Consider the following 20982-nt stretch of genomic DNA (forward strand, 5'->3'; position numbering starts at 1 on the left):
GGTGCTGCGGGCCTGGGGCAGAAGGTTACAAGAGCTGCTCCCAGAGCTGTCCTTCTCCCCCAGCAAACCTTCTCCTTAGCTTGCCTTCTCATCACCCACCTTAGATCCCCAGGCAACCTTCCTTCAACTCTGGTCACCCGCCACCCCAGCCTTCACCCTGTGTCAGTAGACAAGGGGGAGGAAGCTGCAGAGCAGACAGAGCACACGCCCACCCCCTAGGACTCAGTGGTGTGTGGGTCAAACCAGGATGAGGTAGGGCAAGGGGGAGCTGAGGTCTACACCCTCTCATGCATGAAGCTTCCCTAAGCTCCTCTTCCACTTGCAGGGCTAGGAGTAACCGGGTCCTGAACTGCTGAGGACAGGAGATCCAACTCTAGCCCAGACCCATGCACCTTGGAGTCTTGCTCTCGAAGCTGATAGCTGGTCTCTCAAGGCCCAGGGCACTCTCACCCGCACCCCACATCTACTTACCTGCTCTGGACAGCAGCCTGTGCTGAGGAAGGGGAACTGGGCTAGCCTTCACCCCACAGCACTTAAGTACCTCCTGGGCCCATAAAGTTTGGCTGGACTGAGGTTATCATTGATGGATTGAGGTTGTCACCCAGCTTTCCCTGGTGCTGGGAACTGGATGTGTCTCCCTATGCCTGCAGGGCTGGGCTGGCCTTTGAGTGTCATAAATGCCATCATCATTGACCCCACAGTTCACACCATGTCCTTGAAGCCAGGGTGACAGGAATTACTGTCCCAGCTCCAGGTGAGAAGACAGATGCATGATTAAGTGTTACAACAGCTGCTGATCGCAGAGCACTGACTAAGTGCCAGGCACTGTGCCAAACACCACTACATCACACCTCTGACCTGTCCTGGGAAGCTCCTTCCCCCACACTGTGAGCTGGTTCTCAATGCAAGTGTTTTCTGAAGAGAGGAAGCATGGAGAGGTGGTTAGGAGCACAAGCTTGAGAGACAAACCTGAGTTTGAATTCTAGCTCTCTGTAACCTTGTCCAAGATACCTAATTTCTCTGAACCTCAGTTTCCTCCTTTGCAAAACAGGATCAATAACTCCTTCCTCACAGGGCAGTTGGTAATATTCAGAGAAACAATGCCTGGAGCCTGGAGCATGCAGGCATTTATCCTGGGCGGCTGTTACCATGAAAAGCCAAGTCTTTTCCCTTTGGTTTCCACCTACTGGTCCTTCCACTGTTTGCATCCCAGAACCAGGCAATCCTGCAGAGACTGAGAGTCAGAGACCTTTCCTCTGATGCCTGTCCTGCCTGTCCCTGAGCCAAACAGTGCCAGGTCCTGGCTTTTAATCTGGGTATAAGGCCTCTGAGATGCCCCCCACTTCCACCTGCCATCACCAGCCTCTGGCCTCACTCCTTTTCACTGCTCCTTTGAGGTCCATCCTTGCATAAGTTAATCATCCTGGCCTATAATCCATCTACAGAGAGATCTCCCCTCCAGCCCATGAAACCCTTGAGGACAGGATTGCATCTGATTCATCTCAGTAAAGCTGGGGAGGACTTGAACCCAGGCAGGCTTTTCTTTTCTTTTCTCTTTCTTTCCTTTCTTTTTATTCTATTTTTTAAATTTTTATTGGAGTATAGTTGATTTACAATATTGTGTTATTTTTTGCTGTACAGCAAAGTGAATCAGTTATACGTATATCCACTCTTTTTTAGATTCTTTTCCCATATAGACCATTACAGAGAATTGAGTTCCCTGTGTTATACAGTAGGTTCTTATTAGTTATCTATTTTATATATAGTAGTGTGTCTATGTCAATCCCAATCTCCCAATTTTACCCCCCCATCCCCTTGGTTTTCTACATCTGTGACTCTACTTCTTCTTTGTAACTAAGTTCATTCATACCCTTTTTTTAGATTCCACGTATAAGTGATATCATATGATATTTGTCTTTCTGTCTCTGACTTCACTCAGTATGACAATCTCTAGGTCTATCCATGTTGCTGCAAATGGCATTATTTCATTCATTTATGTATGTAATGCATCTTCTTTATCCATTCTTCTGTCGATGGACAGTGCTTCCATGTCTTGGCTATTGTAAATAGGGCTGCAATGAACATTGGGGTGCATGTATCTTTTAACCTGAGGGATCCCCCTCCCCAATTTTTATAAGAAACTCCCTGGATGAGCAAGGTCTGGAAGCCAACTCATGGCCTGACAAGTTATGTTCTTCTTCCAGGGCCCAGGTGAGATGTCCATATGTGGAAAGAACAGGACTCCATGTGTGTGTCCTGGAGGTCTGGAAGACCCAGGACCTGACCTGGGAAGGGCAAGATACCAGCTCTGGGGCCTCAGCTATCTTGGCCATGCAGCCCCTTCCCAAGCTCTGATCTGTGACTTTTCTAGAGCATTCTGGGCTGCTTACCACTTAAAGAGTCTCTGGTACCTGGGAAGCCAGGCCCTGGGACTGTGGGAGCTCAGGCCCTGAAGTCCTGGTAGCTTCTCTCTGACAGTGCTCCCTGAGGGCAGCCCAGCTGGCTGCATTTCAGACCTCAGCCCCCATCCCCATGTGAGGCCCCTTCACATCTGCCTGTTACCAACTCTCTGGATCACTGGGTCGTGAATTCCCACTGAGCTGTGGGTAAAGGTACAGAACCTGAAGACTCGCCCCAGGAGGGAGCAGTCCCCAGGCCCCACCCAGCCCCTCCTTCCTCGGTCACTTTATCTCCCTTCCCAGCTGCTGTCAGGTCCCTTTGGTTTATGGTCCAGGAGAGGGAACCACTCCACCTGTAAATCATTTTCCCCACCCTTCTTTATCCTCCTCTGGCTCTTGCCTCTCCTTCTCTTCCAGTCCTAACCACCAATGCCCACTCCCCTCCTCACAGCCAAGAGCTGTATATATATATGACTTGGCAGTTTACAGCATGGAGTCTGGAGCCAGACCGCCCAGATTTTTAAATCCGGACTTCACTGTGAACTACCTTTGTGACCTTGACCTTGAGCAAACTGTTTAACCTCTCTGTCCTTAATTTCCCCTTGGGGAAACCGAATGATAGTATCTATCTCACAGAGTCGTTGTGACTGTTAAATGAATTAATATTTATAAAGCGCTTGGTAAGCATGAAATGCTACTGTAGCTATTAGCATCTCTCTTCTTTTTGGTCCAGCTCTTTTACTTCCACCTCTGCCACCACCAAGGACACCTGAGATCTCCTTATTGCTGAATCCAGTCGGCCCCTCCTGAGTCCTAACCTTACTTGGTATCTTTCATTCTTGAAAGACTCCCTCGACCTCTGTGACCTGATACTGTCAAGAGATTCTGACTCTGAGCTGTCAAGGAGCAAGGAGTGTGGGATACGTGCTCAACTAGCAGCGGGCCTGAGAGCATCCTCTGGGGGATGGAGACCCAGAGAGGTCAGAAAAAACTCAGCTTGAGCAGGGGTTGTGAGAGTCTTGGGGGGAGGAGAAAGGGCACTAGTAAGAGGGACAGGGAGACATGGAGTAGTATAGGAGGACAGATGCAAGGTCAGAGAACTATGGCTCTGAGAAAACTCAAGCAGGGGAATTTCCTGGCAGTCCTGGCAGTCCAGGACTCCGTGCTTCCACTGCAGGGGGCACGGGTTCGATCCCTGGTTGGGGAACTAAGATCCCACATACCAAGCAGCCAAACAAAAAGAAAAAGTCGGGCAATGATGAATAGTGGAGTCAGACATCTTGGGTTCAGATCTTGGCTCTGCCCCTTGGTAGCTGCATATGACCTTGGGCAAGAGGCTTAGCCCCGTGAGCCTCGGTTTCCTCATCTGTGAAATGGGGATAATAATCACATCCACATCATAAGGTTACTGTGAGCAGTCCAGAAGATAAATGCTTAGCCCCATGCCTGGTATGTGGCAGGTGCGTAAGATCCCTTAATGGCAGCATATGTTACACTGAGGGAGGAGGCAGAACAGGCTGCCAGCCCCTCCAGTTACAGCATCAGGAGGATGTCCTCCTGATGCTGTGGCTCCCGGAGGAGGACTCAGGAGCCTTGTTAACCTCCCAAGGGGAGGAGCCAGTGATGGTTACGGAATATGCCACCCCAAAATATGCCACTCTGGCATATTGATTATTTTGAGCTGTAGGCACTTGAAAAACAGCAAATGCAGGGAGAGGCTTTCTCTGAACTCCCCTTAACTGCCTAAAGACAGAGCCTCCAAAAGGAACTCAATGGTCATAAATCCCCTTCCTGGGAGTTTCATCTCATATCACGGGAGAGGAAATTAGAATTCTATATCATATCCAGGCCACTTTTGTCATAAACTATCATACCTCCCATTCATTCTTCTAAGGGCCCATTCATCTTTCCTAGAAATTATTTACTCTCCCCTAAGAGGCCTACATTCCCCTCCCCCTTTCTCTACTCAGATGGTACTTTTTAAAAAAAAATTATTTATTTTTGGCTGTGTTGGGTGTTCGTTGCTGCGCTCAGGCTTTCTCTAGTTGCGGCGAGTGGGGGCTACTCTTTGTTGTGGTGCACGGGCTTCTCATTGCAGTGGCTTCTCTTGTTGCGGAGCACAGGCTCTAGGTGCATGGGCTTTGGTAGCTGTGGCATGTAGGCTCAGTAGTTGTGGCTCGCGGGCTTAGTTGCTCCACAGCATGTGGCATCTTCCCCGACCAGGGCTTGAACCCATGTCCCCTGCATTGGCATGCAGATTCTTAACCACTGCGCCAGCAGGAAAGCCTACTCAGATGGTATTTAAGCCTAAATTCTAAGCCACATGGGAGAGTTATCCATTTTTCCCTGGATATCTCCCATGTATACATAAGCTCTACGTGTTAATAAACTTGCTTTTTGTTTTTTGTATTGTTCTTGTTAATCTCTTTGTTGAAGAGTCCTGTATGGGTTAATTTGTTAAGGGAATCCAACTTTAGGTAGTGTCGTTGGGGAGACCTCTCTGAGGTGGTGACATGTGAGTTAAGCCAGAAAAGATGAGAATGAATGAGTAATAAGTAAAAACTAGGGGGAAAGTATTCCAGGCAGAGGGAATAAATGTGCAATGGCCCAGAGGTAAGAACAGGTATTATGTGTGAGGAAGAAAGAGAAGGCCTGGCTGGAGCAAAGTAGACAAGAGGAGATTGTTTAGAGAGTTAGGCAGGGCCTGATTAGGGGGAACTTTATAGACGGTTGCAAGGATTCTAGATTTCATTCTCAGAGCAATGGGAAACCACTGAAGAGTTACTTGTAAGAAATGTACCAACTAATGTGAGATGATAATAATAGGGGAAATTCTGTGTGTGCAGGGGCAGGGGCAGGGGGAAGTATACGACAACTCTCTGTACTATCTGCTCAATTTTTCTGAAAAATCTAAAACTGTTCTAAAAAATAAAGCCTACTAATAAAAAATACAAAACTGAAAAAAAAAAAAAAGTCCTGTATGAAAACCTAAGATGGATGGAGCTTTGACTTCTCCTAACCCCCAGTACCTTAGATTGTGACTGTATTTGGAGATACGACCTTTAAAACGGTCAAGTTAAAATGAGGTCCTGAGGTAGACCCTAATCTGATCTGACTGATGTCTTCAAGAGATGAAGCAATTAGGACACACAGAAAAAGATCATGTGGGACTTCCCTGTGGTCCAGTGGTTAAGACAAGACTCTGCGCTTCCACGGCAGCAGGTGTGGGTTCGATCCCTGGTCTGGGAACTAAGATGCCACATGCCGCGAGGCACAGGGTTGGGGTGGGGTGAGGGGGGGCTCCGGGGGGGCTCCGTGGGGCTCCAAAATAAAAAAGATCATGTGAAGTCAGAGGGAGACTGACACCATCTACAAACCGAGAAAGAGGCCTCAGAGGAAATCAATCTTGTCAATACCTTGATCTTGACCTTCCAGCCTCCAGAAGTGTGAGAAAATAAATTTCTGTTGTTTAAGCCACCTAGTCTGTAGTATTTTGTTATGACAACCCTAGAAAACTCATACAAAGACATTTTGCTTTATTTTCCAAATATGAAATTGCAATATCAGGACTTCCCTGGTGGTGCAGTGGTTAAGAATCCGCCTGCCAATGCAGGGGACATGGGTTCGAGCCCTGGTCTGGGAAGATCCCACATGCTGCGGAGCAACTAAGCCCATGAGCCACAACTACTGAACCTGTGCTCTAGAGCCTGCGAGCCACAACTACTGAGGCTGCATGCCACAGCTACTGAAGCCCACGCACTTAGAGCCCGTGCTCCGCAACAAGAGAAGCCACCGCAATGAGAAGCCCGCGCACCGCAACGAAGAGTAGCCCCTGCTTGCTGCAACTAGAGAAAGCACAGCAACAAAGACCCAACACAGCCAAAAATAAATAAATTTTAAAAATTGCAGTATCAAATATGCCTTATCAAACTATACATGCTTCAGCCCCATTTCCCCTGTGGATTTGCTTTTTCTGGCCTCACTTCTACCATCTACCCCCCTAGAAAATTGCTGACCTGTAGAATAAAGACCAAACTCTAGAGTATGGCAGTTAAGGCCTTCCTGCCCACTCCCATTCCCCTCTCCCCCTCACTCATCTGAACTACTAATATTTCTCCACCTCTCTGGCTGGTTTGTTTCTCCATTCAGGGGTCATGGAGGGCAAGGTGAGAGAAGCAGGCTCTTGTGGACCTGATGAGGGACTGGGTGGGATATCCATATGGTGAGAGGTTGAAGTGGAGATGAGACTAAAGGCAGGGAGTCCAGCAAGGTGCTGTAGCAATTATCCCAACCTGAGAGACTGTGACCCAGATTAGGGTGCTTGGGGAAGATGGAGCGAAGTGCATAGATTTCAGAGATATTTGGAAGATAAAACTGACAGGAATTGGGTACTCAATAAATATTTGTTGAATTTCCTGGCTACTGTCTCTAAAGTAAGCTCTTTGGTTGCTCCTATGTTTAGTTCCTTCACAGCACTTTTCACAGCCTGCAGCTACCTTGTTTATATACTTGCCTATTATCTGTTTCCATCAAGCAGAATGTAAACTAAATGAGGGCTGCAACCTTGACCAATCTTACACACACAGTGCTTGGCACTTACTAGGTGCTCTCAGATCTTTGAGGACTGAACAGGTTAATAATTGATTGGATGGTACAGAGTGAGCAGAGAGGTGAAAGGACAAGCCCAGGAAGAAGCCTGTGATCCTGGGATTCAGAGGGGTTAAGATCCCACCTTTCTACCACCCCACACCAGTCAGAATGGCCATCATTTAAAAGTCTACAAATAACACTTTTCATCACGTAAGAGGCTGTGGAGAAAAGGGAACCCTCCTACACTGTTGGTGGGAATGTAAATTGGTGCAGCCTCTATGGAAAATGGTATGGAGTTTCCTCGAAAAACTAAAATAGAGTTGCTATATGATCCTGCAATCCGACTCCTGGGCATATATCCAGAGAAAACTATAATTCGAAAAGACACATGCGGGACTTCCCTGGTGGGGCAGTGGTTAAGAATCCACCTGCCAATGCAAGGGACACGGGTTCGAGCCCTGGTCCGGGAAATCCCACATGCCACGGAGCAACTAAGCCTGTGCGCCACAACTACTGAGCCCACGTGCTGCAACTAAGGCCACGCACCTAGAGCCCGTGCTCTACAACAAGAGAAGCCACCGCGATGAGAAGCCCACACACCGCAACGAAGAGTAGCCCCTGATTGCTGCAACTAGAGAAAGCCCATGTGCAGCAACGAAGACCCAACGCAGCCAAAAATTAATTTAATTAATTAATTAATTTTTTTAAAAAAGAAAAGACCCATGCACCCCAGTGTTCATTGCAGCACTATTTTCAATAGCCAAGACATGGAAACAACCTAAATGTCCATTGACAGATGAATGGAAGAAGAAGACGTAGTACGTATATAGAGTGCAATACTACTCAGCCATAAAAAAGAATGAAATAATGCCATTTGCAGCAACATGGATGAACCTAGAGATTATCAATCCAAGTGAAGCAAGTCAAAAAGATTAAGACAAATACCATATGAGATCACTTATATGTGGAATCTAAAATGTGACACAAATAAAATCTACAAAACAGAAACAGACTCACAGACATAGAAAACAGACTTGTGGTGGCCAAGGGGGAGAGGGCATGGGGGAGGGATGGATTGGGAGTTCGGGATTAGCAGATGCAAACTATTATATATAGAATGGATAAACAATAAGGTCCTACTGTAGAGCACAGGGAACTATATTCAATATCCTGTGATAAACCATAATGGAAAGAATATGAAAAAGAATATAGATGTATAACTGAATCACTTTGCTGTACAGTGGAAATAAACACAAAATGGTAAATCAATTATACTTCAAATGAAGTAAATTTTTTAAAAAGTCCCCATCTCTCTGTCTCTGGCCCTGGGAACGGTGGGCATAGACCAGATTTAGGGGTTCAGATGGCCCGGGGACCACCTGCCCAATTGTCTATTGCTAGATTTGAGAAAATACAATTCCCATTCCTCACTTTCTGGCCTCTGGCTGCTGACCCAGGGCAGTGGTTGTTTTCAGGGAAAGGGAATAGGCACCCCTCCAGAACCTGAGATCTGCCCTTCAAAGGTGTGGATGTGGGTAGCGAAAGATGTGGCCTGGCTCATGTCAAAAGCCTTGAATGCCAGGCTGTTTGACCCCAAAACTCAACATAGCAGCCCAGGCCTCCACGCTCCTCCCCACGCCAGGCAAGCCCAGCTGGGCGCGTGCAATTCCTCTCAGGCCCTAAGGGGGGCAGCACTGGCCTGAGCCTGGGGGGCTTTGTCCAGGGGCGTGGCCAGTGCCAGAGCGCGCAAATTCCCGCGCACTTAAGGGGGAGTGTTGGTGACGAGCTCAGGCAAAAGCGAGCGCCGCCCCTGCCTCTGTTCTCCAGGCTGGAATGCTAGTCCATCTAGTTGCCAGGGGGATTGCCCAGATGTCCAGGCCCCCTCGGACCTCAGCATAAGCCTCCAAGGATGAGGGAAAAGAGGACCCCCATTAGAGGGACTCTCAGTCACCAGGTAGGTAGGGGACCGGGGACACAGCTGGCTCCTGCATCCTGATGGCCAGCAGCATGGTGACTAGCGGTATGGCTGCGTCTTCAAGGCTGGAGCAGGAAGCTGGGCCTCCGGGTGCATGGGTGGGAGGAGGAGCTTCTTGATGACGTAAGGCCCGAGGAAGGGCGTGGCTTTTTGGTGACTCGCCTCCAGGAAGGGGGCGGGCTCTTAATGACGAGACGCCAGGGAGGGGGCAGGCGTTCATTGATAAAAACGCTGGGCTCTCTCGGGCGCGAGCGCCGCGTAGCAAATCCAGCCAGCGCCACGCGCTGCCGCGGCCTGGCGGAAGCCAGAATTAGCCGGGCCCGCGCATCGCCGAACCGCCCTCATGGAGCCCGCGGCCGGCTTCCTGTCCCCGCGCCCCTTCCCGCGTGCTGCCGCCCTGCCAGCGCCCCCCGCCGGGCCCGGACCTCCTGGGAGTCCCATGCCGGGACCTGAGCCGGAGGTGCTGGCCGGCCCGCTGGCGCTGGACCCTGGGCGCCTCATCACTGACCCGCGCAGCGGCCGCACCTACTTCAAAGGGCGCCTTTTGGGCAAGGTGAGCTGGGGGGTGGTGTCAGCGAGGGTAGAGGGGGACCCTGCCGGCCTCTTTGCCCGCACGGGGCGTGGCAGGGGCGTTTGGCCTCGGCGCGGGAACCTCTGCTGGCCTGCCCTGGCGCTCCCCTGGAGCGCCCTGCCTGATGCCCCCTCCTTATAGGGGGGCTTCGCCCGCTGCTACGAGGCCACTGACACAGAGACCGGCAATGCCTACGCGGTCAAAGTCATCTCGCAGAGCCGCATCACCAAGCCGCATCAGCGCGAGAAGGTGAGCCGGGACCCAGTCCCAGCAAACGACGGGTGGGGTGGGGACAGTGGCGTGGGAGCCCTTTGCGGATGACAACCCCGCGTCCCCATTGCAGATCCTAAACGAGATTGAGCTGCACCGCGGCCTGCAGCACCGCCACATTGTGCGTTTCTCGCACCACTTTGAGGATGCTGACAACATATACATTTTCCTGGAGCTCTGCAGCCGAAAGGTGAGGGATGGTGATGGAGGTGGGGGAGGGAATGGGGACCTTAAGACCCAAAGTTGGAGCCCTGGTTTTCCTCAGCAAGCACAAGTGGAGGGAGGATCCGGGAGGGCAGACGAGGGGCTGAGGCAGTGGCTCTCTGCAGTCCCTGGCCCACATCTGGAAGGCCCGGCACACCCTGTTGGAGCCAGAGGTGCGCTACTACCTTCGGCAGATCCTTTCCGGACTCAAGTACTTGCACCAGCGAGGCATCTTGCACCGAGACCTCAAGCTGGGTGAGACTCCTGGGCCAACAGGATGGGGGGTTGGGGAGGCAGAGAAAAAGGCGTCTGACACATTTCTCTACCCCGGTCCAGGAAATTTTTTCATCACTGAGAACATGGAACTGAAGTTGGGGGATTTTGGGCTGGCAACCAGGTTGGAGCCCCCGGAGCATAGGAAGAAGTGAGTGTTTGAGGAGGGGGGTGGCCACAGTCTGTGTGACACAGATGACGTGCGTGACAGACACTAAATATGTATGTGGTAGGCACGATGACTGCCTGATGTGTCTGTGTAATAGATGGGAAAGGATGATGGGCTGTGTGTGTGTGTGTGTGTGAGGTGGTGGCAGTGGCAGCCTGGGTGAATGGGAATGATGGAGAGGCTGTGGGTCCTCTGTGTGTTTAGTCCCCGAGACGGATGGGTGTAAGGATTCTTGGAGTTGTATGACTGATCCTGTGTGAATGTGGATGGTGACATAAGAATGTGTGAGATGGACTGAGAGTGTAGGGATGGTGGGACATGACACCCCGTGTGTCACGATAACCTGCTGTGGCAACGAAGACTGGGTGTAAAACAGATAGCATGTGTGGTAGTTGAGTGTTTATGGGGGACGTGACAGCTGGTGTCGGTGTGTGTGGCACAGACCATAGGAGGTGACAGCCTGTATGGGTGTCTGACAGACGGGAGTGGGGGAAGGAGGAAGGGATCAGTGATGGACCCTCTGTTGACCCTGGAGGAGGGGGCTGGGTTGGGGGTCAGGGCCTCCCCCTGTCCTGCAGAGCAGCTGAGCAGCTGGGCCAGGCGGGTGGGCAGGGACTCAGCTGCCATCCCTGGCATCCATTGTCTCAGAACAAGCAGGAGTTCTCTGGCCTTTGGTGACAGGCAGCTGCTTTGTCTGGACTCACAGTGGGGGCAGGGATGAGGGGCCAGCCAGGCTGCTTCTGAACCTTGTCCTCTGCTCTTCCCTACCCCCTTTCAGGACCATCTGTGGCACCCCCAACTATGTGGCCCCAGAAGTGCTGCAGAGACAGGGCCACGGCCCTGAGGCAGATGTGTGGTCCCTGGGCTGTGTCATGTGAGTCCCAGGGTCATGTGCACACAGGGGGTACCCAGGGAGGCATATGTTCCACTTTACTCCTGACCCCCTTTCTCTGCCCCACAGGTACACACTGCTATGTGGGAGCCCCCCCTTTGAGACGGTTGACCTGAAGGAGACATACCGTTGCATCAAACAGGTTCACTACACGCTGCCTGCCAGCCTCTCACTGCTTGCCCGGCAGCTCCTGGCCACCATCCTTCGAGCCTCACCCCAAGACCGCCCCTCAATTGACCAGATCCTGCGCCACAACTTCTTTACCAAGGTTTGTGGCCCCCCAGACATGTCCAGTCTGCGGATTCCCAGGGGATTGAATGGGAGCAGGTGACAGGACCCCTGCACTGCTCTTCTCTGCTCACACGCCTTCTCTCTTCAGGGCTACACCCCCTACCGGCTCCCTGTCAGCAGCTGTGTGACAGTCCCAGACCTGACACCCCTTAACCCAGCTAGGATTCTGTTTGTCAAAGTTACCAAGAGCCTATTTGGGAGGAAGAAGAGTAAGAGTGAGTCTGGGACGTCAGTGGTTTTGAGGGTGCAGAGCGGCAGGGGGCTCGTCAAGTACATGTGAGGGTGTGAGGCTGAGTCCCTGGGGAGAGCGTGTGTTACACAGGCACGTGGGGAGGCCTAACAGTGTCATCCCAGCGGGAAGCAGGGGGGCTGGACAGGGTTCTGAGGATTCTCTCTTGCCCCACCCAGATAAGAACCATCCTGAGGAGCGGGACGAAGTCTCCTGTTTGGTGAACAGCCTCACTCGGATGTCCATTGGCCGTCAGGGTGCCAGGCCCGAGGTGAGGTGCTCACGTGGACAGTGTTCTCCTGACTCACCCCCACCCTAGCAGCTGCGGGAAGCCTGGGATAAAAGAGGCTGATGAAACATCTAGCCTCGTGGTGGCCTAATTGGCTGTGTCTCATCAGCCAGGAAGGGCTGACCTGGGGTGCCCCGGGTGCCAGGGCAGGGCCGGGCCATGGACTCTCAAGGATTTGGATTTTGGGGCCTATCTCACTCCCTTTCTCCACCCAACCCTCCAGGCTCCGGCAGCTTCAGGTCCAGCCCCCGTCAGCCTGGTAGAGACAGCACTTGAGGACAGTTCACCCCGTGGGACACTGGCGAGCAGTGGAGATGGTGAGCCACCAGGAGGGTGAAGGGTGCTAGAGGTTGCTGGGCCTGAGACCAGGCCCAAAGGGAAGGAGTGGGTGGAGAGTCACTGTCTAGGACCTTGAGGACTATTGCCTAATTCTCAGTGCCCTGTTCCCTTCAGGGTTTGAAGAAGGTCTGACTGTGGCCACAGTGGTGGAGTCAGCCCTCTGTGCTCTGAGAAACTGCCTGGCCTTCATGTCCCCAGGTGAGGCTGGGGTCTGGTGTATGTGAATGGTGGTGGGAGTTCTTAGACTGGGAGGCCAGGAACAGGTCCTCATTCCTTCCTCTTCCATGACAGCTGAACAGAACCCCGCTCCCCTGGCCCAGCCAGAGCCTCTGGTGTGGGTCAGCAAGTGGGTTGACTATTCCAACAAGTTTGGCTTTGGGTATCAACTGTCCAGCTGCCGTGTGGCCGTGCTCTTCAACAATGGCACACACATGGCCCTGTCAGCCAACAGAAAGTAAGTGGTGTCTTGGGGTGTCTTGTATCCAGCCCACTGTACTCATCAGGGCTGTACCTTGGTGTGTGCTCCTGGGCTCCCGGACCTGCAGTCTCTCAGGGGAGGGGCGTGGGTACAGGGCTCCATCTGACTTCTGTCTCCATCTCCTCCCCTCTAGGACTGTGCACTACGACCCCACCAGCACCAAGCACTTCTCCTTCTCTGTGGGTGCTGTGCCTCGGGCCCTGCAGCCTCAGCTGGGTGTCCTGAGGTATTTTGCCTCCTACATGGAGCAGCGCCTCATGAAGGTTTGTGGACTGGGGTGGAGCACGTTGAGGACGAACACATCCTGATCCCTTTCTGTTCCCCTTTGGGGGTGGGTGGGCGAGGGGATGGGTGCTGCAGCTAGAAGCTGAACCTCTAAGGGAGACATGAATGGAGAGAGGACTGACTCATGTCAGACAAGTGACCTGCCCCTGCTCCCAGGGTGGAGATCTGCCCAGTGTGGAAGAGGTGGAGGTGCCCGTCCCCCCACTCCTGCTACAGTGGGTCAAGACTGATCAGGCCCTACTCATGCTCTTTAGTGATGGCACCATCCAGGTAAGAGCTCCTCTTGGAGTTGGGGGTAAGGTCTGGGAGGTCCAGGGTGCTGGGGAGGAAACGGTCTGGGCCTTAGGCCCTGATCAGTGCCACCCTCCTGCACACAGGTGAACTTCTACGGAGACCACACCAAGCTGATCCTCAGTGGCTGGGAGCCCCTCCTTGTGACTTTTGTGGCCCGCAATCGCAGTGCTTGTACTTACCTTGCTTCCCACCTTCAGCAGCTGGGCTGTTCCCCAGACCTGAGGCAGCGGCTCTGCTATGCTCTGCGCCTGCTCCGGGACCGCTGCCCAGTCTAGGCCCCAACCTGCGGGGCCGGCCACCACCCAAGCCCTCAGGCCTGACGCCTGTGCCTGTAAGGCTCTGGCCCTTGCCTTTGTGGCCCTCCCTGTTCCTTTGGTGCCTCACTGGGGGCTCTGGGCCGAATCCCCCAGGGAATCAGGGACCAGCTTTACCGGGGTTGGAGGCGGCCTCCTACCCCTTCTCCAAGAAAAGCCTAAGCCTTAGCCCCCCGCTAGGGGGCGTTATTTATGGACCACTTTTATTTATTGACAGACATTTATTTATTGGGATGTGAGCCCCAGGGAGGGCCTCCTCCTGGTATAATAAACCGTTTTTGCAAAACTCGGGGGAGTCCTCACTCGCAGTAGAGCCTGTGGACCGTGGCCACGGCGAAGAAGGAGGCGTTGGTGACCGCGGCCGTGGCCAGCCTGTCGCGGGCCCAGTCCTAGAGCGCGCGGTTGACCACGCACATGCCCTGTCCGGCGCGCGGCCCCAGCACCACGCTGCACACCAGCTTGTAGCGCGGCGGGCTGAGCTCGCGCAGGCGCAGGCGCAGGCGCACGTGCACCAGCTCACACAGCTCCGGTGCCAGCCGCCCGGCCTCGGCGTGGGAGGAGCACGCTTCGCGCAATCCTGCCTCCAACGCCGCTTCCAGGGCCTGCTGTGCGTACGCGGCCTCACAGCGCTCCCGTGGCGCCGACTCCGTGCGGTACGAGGGCGCTGCTCAGCGGGCGGTCGCCAGGGGTAAGCCAGAGGAGCTGACCCACGAGCCTAGAGGGGGCAAGGGGCCCAGGGATGGGCGCCGACCCCGAAGACCTGCGCCTGGCCCGGCCCGCGAGTTGCGGCGCGAAAAGGACGAGGCCGGACCTAGCACGGAGCCACGGCGGGAGGCCGGGCCCGTGCCGTCTGGTCGGGTCTCATCGATGCTGGGCAGACAGCCTGGAGGCTGCGCTGGTGATTGTTTCAGCCCATGGTCTTTGGCAGCCTCCTCCTCCTCGTAACCGGAGGGCACAGGCCTGCCAGCCGTGGACCTGCCGGCTGGAAGACCCACGCTTGGACGGGATGGCCCTCACTGGCCGTCTCTGTACACCATCCCGTGTCTTACTTAGTGATAAGAGTTTTTAACCCCTAATCCCTTCTTACCTGTTTTTTTGGGGACAGGTGAATCAAATAGTCCGGGGCTGTGTGGATTCCTAGGTGCTTAGAGGGTTAAGGGCTGTTAGGGACACAAGAAGGGGAGAGATGCTGCTCAGACTGTCATCTTGCTATCCCTGCCCCCTGAGCTCCACTTTCCTTGGGCACTATGGAGGTTAGTTAAATGAGCTCGAAGTACACCTCCTTTTCTCCCTTCCACCTGACTTCACCAGCAGGAGAAGGGGGAGATGTATCTGCCCTCTGCCTCAGCCTAGACAGTGGCGCCTCCACCCCCTGACCAGAGGGAGGGACAGACAGACCCAACTCCTTCATCCCCCACAGATCCTTCTAGCCCTGTGAGTCTTGAATCCAGACATCCTCCACCCCTACCTGCTCTTACGGTGGCTGGCACAAAGATCCCTACAGCTGGCTGCGGCTGGGGCCAGGTGACTCAGGATGGTCCTTCCACTCTCTGCTTTTGGCTTCCGGCCCTACCTCCAGAATCACTTCTGGGATGGCTGCCCTCTTCTCCCGAAGCTCCTCAGACACCTGAGTCACCTGTAGCCTTTGGCCTCCAAGCTCTCTCCTAACAGCCCTTGCCTGGCTGGCCTGGCTGGCAGGTGGGAGGTTAAGGGCCCCTTGCCTTTGTTGTGGAGTTGCCACGGGTTACTGGGCAAGCACTCCCCTCTTCCCGGTTCCCTCTTTCCTGTCCTGGCTCTGGCTTAACCTGAGTGTGCCTACTATGAGCACGTGCCAGGTGACTGAGTCATCAGGGGAGAGGGATCAGCGGGGGCTTAGAGCCCAAGGGCATACAAGTCTGACTGAAGGGGCAGATGTAGAGAGAGGGGCTCTGGTCAGATTGGTGTCCCCCGACCCCAGAGCTCTTGACCCACTGTCCATTTCACCCCTTGTGAAGACTGGCTCTCCACTTGTCAGCAAGTCTCAGAGGGCCTGGGATATGGGGAAACCCTGAGGCTGTGGGGGAGGCCCCTCAGAAATCCGGACCTGGGCCTACAGGAAGAAGCTCCCCCACCCCCGCCCCCGGCCCTGTCATCTCCCCGTCAGCCTCAACTAGGGCAAAAGTTTTCCGTTCCCTGTGCCTAGCTAGGGTGTGGCTCGGATGACTTCCTCAATTCAGGGCTGGGGGAGGGGAAGGGAGACCCATCCGAATACAGACCTGATGCAACAGTGATGACTCCACTCCTAAGTGCACCCTGCTGACCTCAATGCCCTGGGGCTTGTCCCCAGCTATCCACACCTCTTGTGTGCCCTACTGCTCAGATTGCCGACCCCCCCCACCCCCCGTTCGGTTGCATTTCAGGGATGCCAGAGATCATGACTCCTCTTTCAGAGGTGACACCTCCTCACCTGACCCCTCTCTGGGAGCAACAGGACTGCCACCTCCCAAACAAGCCAGGTCTGGGCCCTGAAAACGGTCCATAGGGACAAGGACTTTCCCCGCTGAGGGGGGTTCCCCAGGCCTGGCTAGCCCGATCTTGACCCTGTGTGCCTGTTGGGGGGAGGGTGGGAGGGGGCAGGGAGTTTGAACTCTGAACCCAGGACAGGCAGGGGCCAGGGTGCCAAGACCCTCCGACTCTGCTTAGGGTCCCTCTAGGGCTGAAGTTTTCTCTGGGCCTGTGGGAGCTGGGCGGGGCCTCGTCTCTGGCTGGGCTCTAGTTTCCGTGGAAACCCACAGGCTTCCCACCCCAGCGCTGCCTGGGCATGCTCCCAGCTGGGGCCTCATCCACAGCCAGCCTCTCCTCCAGAGTCCAGTCCGCTCTACCTTGGCCTCTCTTGGTCCCCTCCCTGAGTCCCCATCCCCAGGCCAAGCCTCTGGCCTCCTCCACTGGCCTCTGATGCCTTTAGGAACCTGGGCCTCCTGCCTCATTCCTAAACTTTAGCTTCTCAGCAAACAGGCCTCCCAAGCTCTTGCCCCTCCCTCTCGGGCCTTTCTATCTCCTCACCAGCTTTAGGGCTCAACCAGGCCTCCTGCTCCTTCCACCTACCGCCTCCCACGGACCAGCAGACAACAGGCCTCCTAGGCTGTTCCTCCTGCTCACTCCCCTGCCCTACCCCACCCATGGAGACCCCAGGACTGATTGTGCACGGGGAGGCTGCGCCCTTTTCCACAGCACTCCGAAGCCTCGTCAACAACCCCCTATACAGGTGAGGGGGGGCCCCGTTTGTGGGTTTTCCCTAGCTGGCTCTGCTGGGCCCCTTGACTCTGAGGAAGCTCTGGGTACAGAGGAAGTGGGGAATTAGGACTTAAGCCTCCTCCCTGGTGAACTCAGTCTGGGGAAGTCAAGTGTAGAGGATAACTACTGGTCGCTTAGTGTCTACGAGAGCCAGAGGTGGGGGCACTGGGGACAGGAGCTCAGAGCAGCTATGTGACCTCAGGGAAAGGCCTTCCTGTTTTGGATCTTAGGCTCCTGGCAGAGAAGAGCCCTCTGCCCCCAGGACCCTGAGAAATGGAATGTAACTTGAGTGCCTCCCTAGGGAGGCAGAGGAGCAGATAACCCTGCTCTGGGAACTGCAGACTCACAAGAGGAACAAAGCTCAAGAGACTGAGCCAGAGTTGCAGACAGGAAGTAGTTCAAGGGTGCTGCCTGGGGCGCACTGCCTGCCCAGGATGCTGTGCTGTCTGAAACCAAGGGATAGAGTACGGGGGTAACGCTGGTCAGGAGAACTAGAATGCAGCTTTCTATTCCCCCTGCCTCAGAGCTGGGCCCCTCCCTACGGGTCGGTGACTCCTATAACCCTACTTCTTTGGGCATCGCAGTCTGGTCTGAGCAGTGGGAACCCCCAGGCCTTGGACCGGAGACTGGGAGGCTCCAGGAAGCTCAAGCTTCATCTCCTGCTTCCTACCCGCTATGCTGTTCAGAGGCCCAGAGGGTGGGGCCGGTAGTGATCGTGAAGATGGAAAATGTGGTCCGGCCTCATGATGGTGCCTCACTGACACGTCTATTTGCAGCCGGTGCACTCTGCACCCCCAACCCTACCCTCTCCTGTCTGGAGGAGGCTGAAAAAGCTGAGTTTGCAGTCTGTGGAGGAGAAGCCAAAAAGAGTTTCCCTTCCCCCAAGACACAGGCTGGGGGGGAGGAGAGGGGTATTGGGATCAACCTTGTATCAGCCCTGGTGCCCCCTCAGTGATCAATTGATCAAACATAGCCACCTCGTAGGGTTTGGGATTCGCATCCCGTTTCAGGGATGAGAAAGCTGAGTTAATGAGTAGGAAGTCTCTTGCCTAGGCACCACAAGGTGGAGGTGGAATTAGAACCACACCTGTATGACCCAGACCTTCGGGTGGAGGGACTGTCTCTTTTACAGGGCAGATAAGTAAACGGAGTTGGGCAAAGGCAAAGCCTAGAGTTGCACAGAGACTCTGGCCTCCTCTTCCTGGTTCTCTGCCCCTCTCTCCCACAGTGATGTTCGCTTTGTCGTCGGTCAAGAACGGCAGGAGGTGTTTGCCCACCGATGCTTGTTGGCATGTAGATGCAACTTCTTCCAGCGACTTCTGGGCTCAGAGCCGGGCCCCGGGGTGCCTAGCCCTGTGGTGCTGAGCACCGTGCCAGCTGAGGCCTTCCTGGCAGTGCTGGAGTTTCTGTACACCAACAGTGCCAAGCTGCACCGCCACTCCGTGAGCCCACCGGGCAGGGGTCTGGGTGGGAGGAGGGGTGGCTGAGGGACGGGGGAGACTCCTTTCCACTCCCCCAATCACCCACTCTGCAGGTGCTGGAAGTGCTGACGGCGGCTGTGGAGTATGGGCTGGAGGAACTGCGAGAGGTGGGTTTATGTGGCGCCTCATCTCGTTTCCCCCGCCTCTTATGGGCTTCAGTTCCTATCCTGCCTCACACACCGGCTAGCCTGGAGAGCAACGTGCACCAGTACAGACAGAAGTATGGGTATCTCTGTGTAGATAGGCATTTATGTGTGCCTGTGTGCAAACGGATATGCGCGTGCCCTGTGTGTGCTGTGGGGGCATGTGGGGTGTTTATGGATGGTGCTGTAGATACCAGGATAAGTTAGCCTTGATCCCTGTTCTTCAAAGAGAGACAGACACAAGAAAACTCTCAACCCAGTGCCATAAGAAGTGTGACAGATAAGGGCAAATGGTGCTGAGACTGTACGGAGAGTCTCTAGTCTCGCCACCAGGGAGAGAGGAGGGGAAGACTTCCTGGAGGAGGAAACATTTGTGTTGGATCAGGTAGAACAGGTAGGAGTTTGTTCAGAGGGGGAGAGGAAAGATGGCGTTCTAGTTACAGAGACAGAGGTACAAAGATGCTGGTGAGACATTTAGTGTGGCTGGACTCAGTGTGTGAGAGGAGAGGGAGATATGAGATTGGAGAGCATGCCAAGGGCTGGTTCCTGCAGAACTTTCAAGAATTTGGACTTCTTTTACCCAGAGGGCAGTGGAAATTCATGAGGTTTCAGATAAAGGAGTGAGGATTTGGAAGCTAAGGGGAGAAGGGATTAGGGCTTACCAGTCCAGTAAGGGGGGGTGGGGGTGGCAGTGGTTGCCCGAGAGAGGTGCATGGCTTTGAGAGAAGTGGAATTGTCATGACCCAGTGCTTTTCTGGATGTGGGGGGTGAGAGGGAGATGTTGTGGATGAAATTCAAGTTTCTGGTTAAAAGAGAAGTGTCTTCAAGTCCAGAGGGGGACACATGGAGAAAGATTAAGTGTCCTGAGATAAAGGGAGAGTGGAATTTTCACATGGCTCTTATCTAGCTTGATTAGTGAGGAATGTACTAAAAGGTAGGTCGCTGGGCTTGGCTTTGCTAGTTTCTAGCTCCTCCAGGTGTGCCAAGTCTCGGGCCCTGGTGATTCCCTGCCTCCCTTGGCCTGGGAGGTCTGTATGGGCCTGGGGCTGCTGTAAGCCTGGGTGGCTCACTGCTCCAAGCCTGCTCACTGCTTCTGGACTGGGGCTGGGGTCTTGGAAGAGGGACATTTGGGCACAACCCACATTCGTTTCTGTTCCCAGCTGTGCCTGCAGTTTGTGATGAAGGTGCTGGATGTGGAGCTGGTTTGCGAGGCCCTGCAGGTGGGTGTTGCTGGACAGGCTTGCAGGTGGTCCCCCTATGGAGGGCCGGGCTACATGGCCCCTCCAGTCTCAACCCGACCTCCCTCATTCTGCTCTCAGATTGCCGTATCCTTTGGCCTGGGACCGCTGCAGGAGCGCTGTGTAGCTTTCATAGAGGCCCACAGCCAGGTACAGCTCCCGACCTTCATACTCCCAACCCCACACGCCTCATCCTGCTCCCCACTGACCCAATCGCGGACCCACAGGAGACCCTCCGGACCCGTGGTTTCCTGGAGCTGTCGGCACCCGCGTTGCTGCTCCTGCTGCGCAGCGACAAGCTCTGCGTGGATGAGGCCGAGCTGGTCCTGGCAGCCCGGAGCTGGGCGCGCGTGGGCGCGGTGAGCGGGAGCTGAGGGGAGCGCGGGGTGGGGGCGCTGAAGGAGGCTCGGGACGCAGGAACCCGGGGAGCGGGCGGCTGGGCAGGTGCCCCCGCCCGCCTGGGCTCAACGCTGGCGTCGGCAGGCGGTGCTGGAGCGGCCTGCGGCCGAGGTGGCGGCCCCGGTGGTGCGGGAGCTGAGACTGGCCTTGCTGGCTCCGGCAGAGCTGAGCGCCCTGGAAGAGCAGAACCGGCGGGAGCCGCTCATCCCGGTACGGACGCGGGGAACAAGGCTCAGATTCACTCCGCGGCGTGGGGGGAAGGGCGGGGGGCGCAGCCCAGGATCTGCGGGCTGAGGTAGGTATTGCGTGACTCCGCCATGACTCGCCTCCCCTGCAGGTGGAACAGATCGTAGAGGCGTGGAAATGCCATGCTCTGCGGAGAGGGGATGCGGCCCGGGGCGCCCCGTGCCGCCGCCGGAAGGGTACCCTGCCCCGGGAGCATCATCGCTTTCTGGACCTGCCCTTTAAGTGACCAAATGCCACGACTTACGAGGACTTCTGGGCCTCTCCTAAACTACAGCTCCCAACATGCTCCGCGCTCGGAGCGGGGTTCCGCTCCCAGAATGCCCGGCTAGCGGGGCGCAGG

General features: G+C 54.8%; 3 protein-coding genes across 5 annotated transcripts; 2 read left to right on the forward strand and 1 right to left on the reverse strand.

The window, feature by feature from the left end:
• Window positions 1-8603: 8603 nt before the first annotated feature.
• Window positions 8604-14142, forward strand: PLK3 (polo like kinase 3). 2 transcript variants are annotated; one of them, XM_079914725.1, is made up of 15 exons: window positions 8604-9517; window positions 9677-9784; window positions 9879-9995; window positions 10135-10264; window positions 10346-10433; window positions 11230-11325; window positions 11413-11611; window positions 11723-11849; window positions 12043-12134; window positions 12376-12469; window positions 12606-12689; window positions 12783-12945; window positions 13103-13232; window positions 13411-13524; window positions 13632-14142. In XM_079914725.1, exons 1-15 carry the CDS (start codon window positions 9308-9310, stop codon window positions 13821-13823), a joined length of 1944 nt encoding a protein of 647 aa, XP_079770851.1. In that variant the 5' UTR covers window positions 8604-9307; the 3' UTR covers window positions 13824-14142. The 2 variants fall into 2 exon arrangements, with proteins under 2 accessions (XP_079770851.1, XP_079770852.1); XM_079914726.1 differs by having other exon boundaries at window positions 10135-10433.
• A 19-nt stretch (window positions 14143-14161) lies between these two features.
• On the reverse strand, window positions 14162-15840 carry DYNLT4 (dynein light chain Tctex-type 4; the record flags this gene model as incomplete). Its single annotated transcript, XM_079938107.1, is given in 4 exon segments — window positions 14162-14251; window positions 14255-14530; window positions 14534-14874; window positions 15834-15840. Coding segments are annotated over 4 exon segments (714 nt in total).
• Window positions 15841-16832: 992 nt separating this feature from the next.
• BTBD19 (BTB domain containing 19) lies at window positions 16833-20982 on the forward strand. 2 transcript variants are annotated; one of them, XM_079931392.1, is made up of 8 exons: window positions 16833-17106; window positions 18364-18577; window positions 18670-18723; window positions 19920-19979; window positions 20079-20147; window positions 20225-20356; window positions 20481-20606; window positions 20734-20982. In XM_079931392.1, the coding sequence occupies exons 1-8, from the start codon at window positions 17021-17023 to the stop codon at window positions 20866-20868; spliced, it is 876 nt and encodes a 291-aa protein (XP_079787518.1). In that variant the 5' UTR covers window positions 16833-17020; the 3' UTR covers window positions 20869-20982. The 2 variants fall into 2 exon arrangements, with proteins under 2 accessions (XP_079787518.1, XP_079787519.1); XM_079931393.1 differs by lacking the exons at window positions 18670-18723; window positions 19920-19979.

Source organism: Stenella coeruleoalba (genome assembly GCF_951394435.1).
Source record: "Stenella coeruleoalba genome assembly, chromosome: 1".
In the NCBI taxonomy this organism is placed as follows: domain Eukaryota; kingdom Metazoa; phylum Chordata; class Mammalia; order Artiodactyla; family Delphinidae; genus Stenella; species Stenella coeruleoalba.

Coding starts and splice junctions, on each gene's coding strand:
- PLK3 (XM_079914726.1), top strand. CDS start 9,308: ATGGAGCCCGCGGCCGGCTTCCTGTCCCCGCGCCCCTTCCCGCGTGCT. Junction 9,518..9,676: donor AAGGGCGCCTTTTGGGCAAG/GTGAGCTGGGGG, acceptor CCCTCCTTATAG/GGGGGCTTCGCCCGCTGCTA. Junction 12,946..13,102: donor GCCCTGTCAGCCAACAGAAA/GTAAGTGGTGTC, acceptor CCTCCCCTCTAG/GACTGTGCACTACGACCCCA.
- BTBD19 (XM_079931392.1), top strand. CDS start 17,021: ATGGAGACCCCAGGACTGATTGTGCACGGGGAGGCTGCGCCCTTTTCC. Junction 19,980..20,078: donor TGGTTTGCGAGGCCCTGCAG/GTGGGTGTTGCT, acceptor TTCTGCTCTCAG/ATTGCCGTATCCTTTGGCCT. Junction 20,148..20,224: donor TCATAGAGGCCCACAGCCAG/GTACAGCTCCCG, acceptor GCGGACCCACAG/GAGACCCTCCGGACCCGTGG.